Source organism: Metopolophium dirhodum, chromosome 1 (genome assembly GCF_019925205.1).
Source record: "Metopolophium dirhodum isolate CAU chromosome 1, ASM1992520v1, whole genome shotgun sequence".
In the NCBI taxonomy this organism is placed as follows: Eukaryota; Metazoa; Arthropoda; class Insecta; order Hemiptera; family Aphididae; genus Metopolophium; species Metopolophium dirhodum.
Genome location: NC_083560.1, coordinates 55,723,211 through 55,734,011, shown reverse-complemented (window position 1 = coordinate 55,734,011; position 10,801 = coordinate 55,723,211). Strand labels below are relative to the sequence as shown.

Here is a 10,801-nt window from a genome sequence, read left to right as displayed (position 1 = left end):
CTATAAACACTAATTAAGCTGATAGCAATACGGCGAACATATTAGTATAAAATTAGTTACCTTTATCGTCGACTCGGGAAGATTTAATTCGGTGGCAAGCTCGCATCTTCTCGGCCTGGACACGTAATTTTCTTTGTAAAATTCTTTTTCTAATCGAAGCAACTGTTCTCTCGTGAATGCTGTTCTATACCTTCTTATCGTTTGATCTGCCGTACCATCTAATCGTTGATTATTATTTATTAATAAATTTGAACAGCATTTGGAGAATATTAATTGTTTCAATATATATTTTACTATAGAGCATAGTAGTTATCAGCATTTTTAATAAATTAGATGATATTGAATGGTAATAAACTGTTGTATCTTTATATAATATATTAGACCAATGAAAAATGATTATTCCGACTATGTTATTTTAATGAAGGCTTATTTCGACAGACATTTTTCCCTGTGATGGCACTACTGTTGGATCTATTTTCTCAAATATCAGAATATTATGTTATTATTTTATTTTTTATGTTTTTCAATAAGTAATAAAATTATTTTCAATCAAATTATGCTAGAACTATAATATTATATAGCTAACATATAAAATGTGAAATATTTTCCTAGACCATTTTAGATTTTGTTGTAGGGTACCTAAAATTTACAAATCTACGAACAAACTTCACAAAAATATGATAGGTATGACAAAAATCGTACGGAAATGAACATCTTCATAATGGTAATATTGTTATTGCAATTTCTGCATTGTACCGGTATGCTTGCAATAATGGCGCTGGCATGTTTGTCTGTAGATTCGCAAAGTTTAGTGACCCGAGCAAAATCTAGCAAATTGTTGATGATAGTTGTACAGTTCTAGCATAATGACATAATGTACTGGTGCCAATTTGACGGACGTAATATTACATAAAATAACGATCACACGGCGTTTAAGATAGGCTATTTAGCTGCACCACGGAAGTGGATTAATTTTTCCGTTACCTAAAAGCGTAAAGACCTTTGGAAAATAAACATGTCGATCTAATTTAATGTCACCGCAATGTGAACCCATTGCAAAATAACATTTAAAATATAGACACATTTTAAAATCTAATTTGATTAATATTGTTTTTAAAGTTACTCCGATTAAATCTGATTCTAGATAGAAGCCGGATATCATTATTCTTAAATTCTTGGTTATTTGTATTCTTAATAATTAGTTATATGTGAAGTTAATAGTTTAATGATGTAATTAACTAATTGCCACTTGAATAGATATTTATAATAGATATTCTATTTACAATAGTTTTATATCTGGTTTGAAAATATTACCTACCTAAAATTACAAACAAGTACAATAATTATTGTTTTAAGTATGTTTCAGATTTCATGTGAAATATTTACAAAATATATTTATGTGTCACCTTTAAAGTTCAAAAGTTGTAAATATAAACAATATGCAAATCTTGTGGAATTAAAACCAACATATTACACATAGATGCTCTATTACTTATTACTTATTAGACTATCGCAAGCCGTAATATTGCCATAATATAGCAATTTCGTAGAGCTTCAAGATTTGATCAACTATCCAATCATTAAAAAAATCTTGGTTATATGAATAACAATTATTTATACTTGAGTTATTGATGATACGATTTCTACCTTAAAAATTACTTGTAAAATTGCTATTATTTAACTTTAAAGTACACTGAAATTACTAAGTTTCAGTGGTTTAGAAACATGTATTATTATTGGTTTTTATAATTGAAATCTAATTAATCTGTTACGTGATATGCACTTACCTTTGTTCTGTTCAGAGTTTGGCCTGTTGTCCAACCTCAAATTATAATTTTGTAAATCATTTTCTAATTTAGGCAATGGAAGTTTGGTAAACATTAAATTGTTTTGACGATCTATGCCTTCCTGGTCGGATGATGGTTGATTTGTACTGTTTGATCTTGACAAACAAGCATACGTTGAGTTATGCATCTCTCGGTCAATGATTGTATATTTTGTTTAAAAACCATTACAGTCTTAATACGGCCTAAAATGTAAAAAAAACTAACAATGTACTATTTTTATTAGTGCCTGGAAATTCATTAATTTCTAGAGTTTTTTATGTATTGCAATAAAAAAAAATTAATTGTAAAAATTAAAATATTTTTATTTTTATTTCTCAATATTATTCAAATCTAAATTTGAAACACTCTGTTCATATATCAGCGTTCCTCAAATTTTATATAAACTAGGATGGTCATAATCGTTACCGGTCTGAGAAGTGATATTCCGTGTCCCGGAGTACATTTTTCAAGAGATGATATTGTTACTATAATAGTATTATCATAGTTTACAATGACGATCCCAGGATTTGACAAAACCATAATCGCCAGAACTGTTTTTATTTATAAATATGTGTTTATGAAATAAATGTGAATTTCACAATGTTTTTTCTTTAATTTGGTTTTTAGTTTTATTATTTTATAATATATTATAAAATTAATTCAAGTTTCATAATTTACAAACATTTAGTACTGGTCACTTTAGAACTTACCTACTGCCAATCTTTTTTTATGTAATTACGATATTCCTAAGCCCATACATTAAATATTTAAATCATTAATATTGAGTCATAATTATTGTCATATAAGAGTTGTGATAAGTTGTGCATTTTACAACAATTTATTTACCAAATTGTATATATTATAATATTATATCTCATCATAATAAAAATCTCCCGTATACCTACTTATCTATGTTTATAAAAAACATTCATTTAAATATCCTTTTATAGTTTCTTTTAACAAACAAATATGTTTAGATTGTGAAAACTCGTTGCACACATAATAATATTAATTTTTGGATGACCCATTGCACACAACATTATAAATAATGCAAATACATTTTCAGGTAGAACCTAAACATTTGATAGAAATACAAGATGTCCGGGTGCCATCTGTATGATAAAGCAAACTATAAAAATATAATAAAATACCTTATCAGAGTTTATACAAGTTTAATTTGGAGATGAAATTATGATATCCAACACGAATGTCGGGGTAACAAATATTCAAAAAGCAAAAAATGTGTGTAATAGTATACAATAGTTTAAAATTTCATGAAGTTAATAAGTTAGGGAATGGAAATGGATATTTTTGTCTCTCAGACTCGTCTGACCATACTAAAATATAATCATCAGAAAGCCCTAAGTTTTATAAATATTAAATGGAAATGTTATATGAGTACATATACCTACCTACATACCTAATTAAAAATGTAATACGTAGGTACTTAATGTTCAATTTATTTAACGTACTAAACTTGATTCCTCTGTCAATGTTTTAATTTTAATTTATAGAACGCAACATTTTCACTTCAGACATTTCTGCAATAATTGCTTTTTTTAATTTGTCCTTTTTATTCATACATATACAATTGATAAAAAAAATCTATTAAACTTACGATCGATACTATGTAGTTTTATTTGAAATAAATATAATTATATTCGTTTTATTTTATTTTTAATGGTCTAAACAATTTTATTTTGGTACTTTATGGACTATACATATATTTTATACATATTCTTATTACTATTTTTTTCAAATAAAAGATTTTCTGTTATTTCTCTAATTTTATTGTTTATTTTATCGTCTTATTTATATAGGACATTACAAGGTACATTACTATTGGAGATGTTTATAAAGATACAATTGAAACACATTTACATACATGAAGGTCTAAAACGGTTTATTAAATACTGCACAATTATTATTGCTAAAGTTAAAATGATGCTAATATAAGCGAATATCGATAATGAATATAATATATAAAGAAATTATTTGTCTTTTAATAGCTTAAATGTTCACTTAAATGCAATATTGTTAAATATTATTGTGTATAGTATAATATTATTTAAAAAATAATCCACTACAGATAGTAAATGTCTAGCTATTAGATGAAAAATAACGAATGCACCTTGTAATATTTTATATTTTATGATAATTATTATTGTTGGTTGAATTATTTTGTAAATAGTGATATAGGTAGTATTAAAATATGCGAATTTATTATGAAGCCAATAGGCATTCAAGAATAAAAAAAACCTGTTTTCAAGCTATATTAGGTACCGTAAGTATCAACGAGAATAGTGTTCATAGCTTGTGATCGTGTTATAATTGGAAAATATGGTACCTACTGCTTAAAATACATAAATATGCAATGTGTACTCATTGCTGCGTTCCAGAATTTATGTAATATAATGTGTGTAACTGGTAATTTTAACACAAAACGCTTCAGAACAGCAAATTTTATCAAAATATTTGTGCAACTCTAGGTGCAATATATTTTTATTAATTATGAAAAGTAATTCTAAACTCGGAAAATAATACTATATAGTAAATACTCCTATTACTAATAATTTAATTAATAAAAGTATAATTTGAGTCTTATTTTAAGTTATTCCAATCAACGAGCTTATTACAAATCATTGGGCAATAACCAATGTTCGAAAAATAAATAATAAAAAATTAGTTTATTATTAAAAAAAAATATATATATGAACTATATTATTGATTTTTAAAAATTATAGCATTTTCGTGAGGACTAGGGAGAAAAATACCGTTTTCTATAAATTAAATATAAAACTTCTACGAGGTACCTAAGTATAACATTTCTATTTAATAAAAAAAATATGGTTTCAAAACGATTTAAAAAAGATGTACCGACAATGACTATGTCCCGGGATAATTAAACCAGTTTAATCCATTAAAAAAGTAATTTTTGGTTATTGTAGGTATCATATTATATATAATTTACTTTATTTACATACCTACATAATACATAAATTGGTGCCAAATTGTTTATATTTTAATGGACTAACAAAATTCAGTTAGTGTGTAAGTAAAACCCTTGATTGAACTTTTTAAAATAATAGTAAGAAACATAAATTCCGTTGAAAATATACAATGTATACCTCTAAGCACAATATAGATGTATTATATAAGTGCCAATTACATATAGATTATAAGTATAATAGTACCATATATTGTGTACGAAAATAACTCTAGGACGATTTATTTAACTTATATTTACAAATTATATTATTAAGGCACATTTCAACGAACCGCGAGCCAACATTTGCTAAATTGTGATAATAAAGTATAATATAAATATGCAGTTAAGTGAACAGTGAAATTGCAAAACATAAAAATAACGGGGTATTAAATTGAGTGAAGTAAGTATGAAAAAATGTACCATTTATAAAAAATATTGAAATTTATTACATGTTACAATAAACATATAATTGATTAATTTTTGAATTATCCGAATGGATAAAGTACCTACCACATTATAATATTATGGTTTATAATAATATGATATATTTGTGATAAACTGATAAAGCACTAATATGACCATTTTCTCTGGGTAATCATTTTAATAAAGTGTAAGGTAAAATTACTATCAGAATTTAGAATTTATATCAACTATTTTATAAATTCACTTTTGTTTTTGGCTTAAATTCACCCTGAGATAATATGTACTATTTAGTATTGGAATGTACCTAAATTAAAATAAATATATTCTCATAATTCAATATTGTTAATAAATAATGAATAAAAATAAAATTTTTCAATATGACATAAATTTGAAAAACACTTAACTATTTCATATTTGTATTGCAGATGCCAGATAGTATAATACTTATTATTCACTTTAAATAGTTATACGCACCGTTAGATTATCTATCGGGTCCTTTTACATTCTCCACAACAGAAAAATCTAACGGTAGTGACATTCAGTTTCATAAAGATAATATAAGTACCTATCTACAAAAAAAAGAGCTAACCAATAAATTTTTTCCTCTCGTAGTAACAGTCATCGATTAGTAGGTGGTACCTTGTACCTACATAATACAAATTACAATTTTATTATTCTAACTATACTCATTTATTAGTTATTGTAGACAAATATCATAATTTTGACTAAGACACTAAGTTATTGTACCTAATAATATTTAATAAGTTATACGATCTTAAAATAAGGAAACTTGAGATTATTGACAAATTACATTATACCTATAATGCTGGTGGATAAGATACATATATAGAATTTAAATTATACGTTAGTTTTATGATTGAAGTACAAATATGAATCTAGCAACATGATCAAGTTGGTACAATAGGTAATAAAATATTCTATTGTATTACGTTTAGTAGGTATGTACCAGTAGTTTGGATTTTTTCAAGGGGGATATACAATTTTTAATAGACTTTCAATATAGGTACACATATTATATTCATATTATTATACACACGATGTATTATGTACAAAATTTGTTCTCCGTATACGGTTATATATATATATTATATATATCCCCTCATCGTATATACACCACTGGTATGTACACGAACCTTAGGTACCTTGATTATAATAGTATATACATTTTTATCTGTTAACGCGTTAATCAGATAGACTCGTCAATTATACATCAGTCATCCGGCCTAAATATATAAATATTTATATACTTATAGGGTTTTCTCTCGGCCATACACAAGTTATGCAGGACCATAGGGGTTGTAATAATTTATTTATAAAACAATCGACGTAGGTGCCTACTGCATTGCATATTATATAATCTAATCACATATATAGAGGAGTGTATTATTAGAATCGTCTTTCTAACAGGACAACCCAGTAACTACTATAATACCATTACGACTATATCTACACTTTACACCGTACCAGTGGCTTATTTTCTTGAAATACGTATGCAGTTATGTTTATATGTTGTGTAGTAAGTTGTATGATGTCCATATATAAAAATTGAATTTGATCTGGGAGAGAGCAAACTCCCCGTTTTTGAAAGGAAAATTCTGAGAAGATTTTTCAGAGCTGTGAAGGATACTGTAACTAATGATTGGATGATAAGAAAGAACGAGAAATTAGAATTACTCTATCAAAAACCAAATATCGTAGAAGCAATCAGAAACAAGAGACTACTATGTGACACTTGGAGAAACCAAAACCCATTACTTGGTACAGTACCAAAAAAGAACCCATTAGGAAAAAGACTCATTAAAAAACTGAGAATTATGTGGGAAGAATGGAAGATGTGGAAAATCTAGGAGAAGGATAAGATTGGAATGCGCGAACAGCTAGTTGGGATGGATGGAATGGCTGGATGTAAGACGGGATTCTAGAGACATAATATTCAAATTATTATTTTCATAATAATTAATGATAAAGACTCATAGGGGTAAATAGTGTTTGAAATTTGGGGGGGGGGGGGCTGATCATAAATCAGATCTATAATTGATACTCTTATGATGATTTTAAATTATAGTAATGAAATTATTAGTCTTGAGGGGGCTAAGCATCCCCCCCCCCCCCATATTTGCGCCCAATGAATAAAGTAAATTTTTCACCCACTTAAAAATTACACAGAAGTATCAGAAATAAATAGGTACCTATATGATATATTTTTTTATATTTTGGACTATAATCAGTGAGTTCTCTTTAGGTTATTAAGTGTATAATGTAATAATATGACTATTATGTATTTTTCTCGGTTAGTTTTATCGCTTTTTAGCGTAGTTAAAAAAAAGTCTAAATAAAATCATAAAATATTTGTATTCACCTCTCTATAAATTGGAAATTTTAAAGTATTTATATTTAAAATGCAGTATTTATATGGATATATGTATTTCAAGAAAACCATAAGAAATTATTAATTTATAATAAGATCTGAATATTATTTTTGGATAAACCAATTGCATTAATAATTGGTTTTCCATAGGTTTATTATTTGTAAGGTTTGTTAAAATTTAGATATATATATATAAATGCATTATGTGTGTAATATAATGTATATAAATATTCGTAACTGTTTTTATTTCTTAATAAATCACTTTATTGCCCATAAAATGTGTTTTATCATTTAATGTTAAGAATATTATTATTAGATGTAATTTATTATGATTTAATGCTATAATGTATATACAAATATTTTTATAGATAATTGAAGAAAACAGATATTATATGTTATTGCTGAAATCTTTTAATGGGAGTGAATAATTAGTAAGGTATAGGCTACACATTGCATTGAACATATTAAAAGTGCAAATAATAATATATATACCGTATAGCGTACACATACATTATTTCATTATTTACCTATTTTAATTTTGTATAATGATAAACAAGAAGAAAAACACATAATTTTTTACTATTAGATTTATTCACCCGGCATTAGATAATATATTACATTTTCCTAAACATATTTATTTATGCAATATTTTAAATTTAAATTTAACTTATTTATTATTTATTGATTATTATTATGTAATGAGCCAATAGGCACATTTGTAGTAAATATAAATATGACATTTCAAAAAAAATATAACATAAGAAAAGTATTTGTAATATATTGGTATACTTCCTTAGACTTAGCTTCTAATTAAATGATTAACAAAAAATAATGTTTACCTATTAAATAATAATAAATTAAAATGTAGTTATAAGTACGCAATGATATTAACTATAATTATTAGAATAGGTAAGGGATAAACATTTAGTCAGATAATCCCCCAAATTTGATTCATACTAATCATAGTTACACCGATGTGAAAATGTGGTTATTTATATTGTCGCCTATTTATAATCAATCGTTGAAGTGTAAGTTATCGTGGAATCTCTATAAAAAATTAATAATTTTAAATTTAAAGTACCTAGTTATGTATTTTATAAAATAAGAAATAAGCTTTATTTTTAATATATTATAATATGTTGGCTATATAGTATAATCTATTATATATAATTATGATTTATGATGTCCACTTATGTATACCTATTCAATTATTGAAATAAATATTTCAGTTAGATGTAAAATTAATATTATGTTTTGTATAATAATCTGGTATAGATACAACAAAAAGGTAATTTTGGTATTTTTTTAATATTAATTTATAGTTATTTATTTATTTAATATTAACTCATATAAAAATATGGTTTCTACAATATAGTTATGCTAAAAGTGAGTTTAAAAACTCGTATCGAATTTATATTATTATTATATTGACAACCCTTGTGCTTCCGCTATGTAAATTATTTTTTATTTTTAAGTGAAACAGCATTGGTTTTTAAATATTTTAGTACATTCCCTTTTAAATAAGACGTAACACTTATTATCAAATTCGTAGTTTTATTAGTAACCATTGAAAATTGAATAATTATTTTAATAATATATATAAACTGAAACCGATTACGTTTTAAATTATTTCAGTTCTGGTTCGACGGTTCTTTAAATTGAAAAGTATATGTTCTGATTTTTTGAATGATGGAATATTGGTTCAATTTCTGACCATAGTTTAAAATACAAACAGTTTTTTTTTCTAAAAATTTGATTAAGTTTTTAGTATAAAATAAAAGTAGTGTGTTAATTATATGTTTGTAAATTACACGATCGTATATTAATTGCATACCTATTTTTATTTACCTACTATAGACTTATAAGACTAAAAAAATTAAATATATATTGAAACATTAAATTCTTAATGTATATTAATATATTATATCTATTTAAAAGACACATGGGTTCAATAGTATTTTGTTTAGTAATCCAAATTAAATAACTGAATATATTGGACTCATCAATTGACAAATTTCAATAAATTGCATTTTAGTGTAAGCGATACAAGTATCAGCTATTAAAAATGCATAATTTATAGTTAGTGTAAAAATTTAATACCTAGTGTAAATTTAAATGAAATCCAAAATTTGTAATTTTCACATAACACAATATTAGATGGTTAAATTGGATATTTAGTTGGATTTTGTTGTTTTAATACATATTATGGCTCATAGGTACATTTGGACAACATTGAAAACAAGGTAATTTTAACTAAAAGTTATGGTAGGTATTGTACATTTAGACTTAGATCGTTGAAACCTGTCATTTTCACATTTTAAAAGCCGGTATAAAACTTAAAAATTAAACTAAAAAAATGTGATAGAAAACACATTGAATATTATTTATTAAATGTTTTCTTAAATTTTTCCCTTTGGGAATAAAATAATACAGTTCCAGTAGCGATACAAATTAAGATTATAATAACGACAAATTACGATAAGTGTATTGCTGCGGTAAAGGAAAGGGGGTTTCATAATATAGAACTTCGATCTGAAAAATATGAACAAAACTTGCAAGTTGCAGAAAAACATGTATTCGATGCTTAAAGAATTATATTTGCGTAGATCTACCACCAACTAACAAGACATTTTCTTAGACATTAAAATATTTCAAATCAATCAAAATAATTCCGAATGATAGGTACTCAGTTATTACCATTAACCATGCTTGCTGATTTTTAACAAAACCTGCAAATTTACTTTCATTTCATCAAAAACATTCAACGATTGTAGGTAATTTTTCCTTATGCTTAGAATAAGAGCTAAACCAAACTGATGATAATTTGTGCATGCCTATACCAAGAAAACCTATTCAAAAGGCCTTATTTTCTCGACGCCCGGTAACCCATCATCGCTATGTGATGGGTCACTCACAAAACAAAATCGTCGTGGCTCGACATGCGTATATACCAACCTGGTAACCTATAATAGATGTAATATCGTGTGCCGTATACCGGTATACCAACTCACCTTATAATCGGCGTCGGAACAGTAACACTAGACGGTGGTGGCGGCGGATGGGTCTCGGGGCAACCAATCAACCACAATAATATTGGCGACCGGCAACGGCGTTTACCAGACTGCAGCTTCTGCGGCGGTGGCGTCGAGCGTGTCGCGTGTATGTGCGGACTGT

At 26.2% G+C, this 10,801-nt stretch overlaps 1 protein-coding gene across 1 annotated transcript in view; it reads right to left on the bottom strand.

Annotated features, from left to right (window-relative positions):
* The window catches only part of LOC132935057 (segmentation protein even-skipped), an 18,573-nt gene extending 7,772 nt beyond the window's left edge, over positions 1-10,801 (bottom strand). The window contains exons 1-3 of the mRNA XM_061001507.1: positions 10,639-10,801; positions 1,788-2,029; positions 61-218 (exon numbers count right to left, since the gene is read on the bottom strand). Coding sequence (XP_060857490.1) covers positions 61-218; positions 1,788-1,974 — 345 coding nt within the window. The 5' untranslated portion in view covers positions 1,975-2,029; positions 10,639-10,801. The remainder of the gene's footprint in view (positions 1-60; positions 219-1,787; positions 2,030-10,638) is intronic.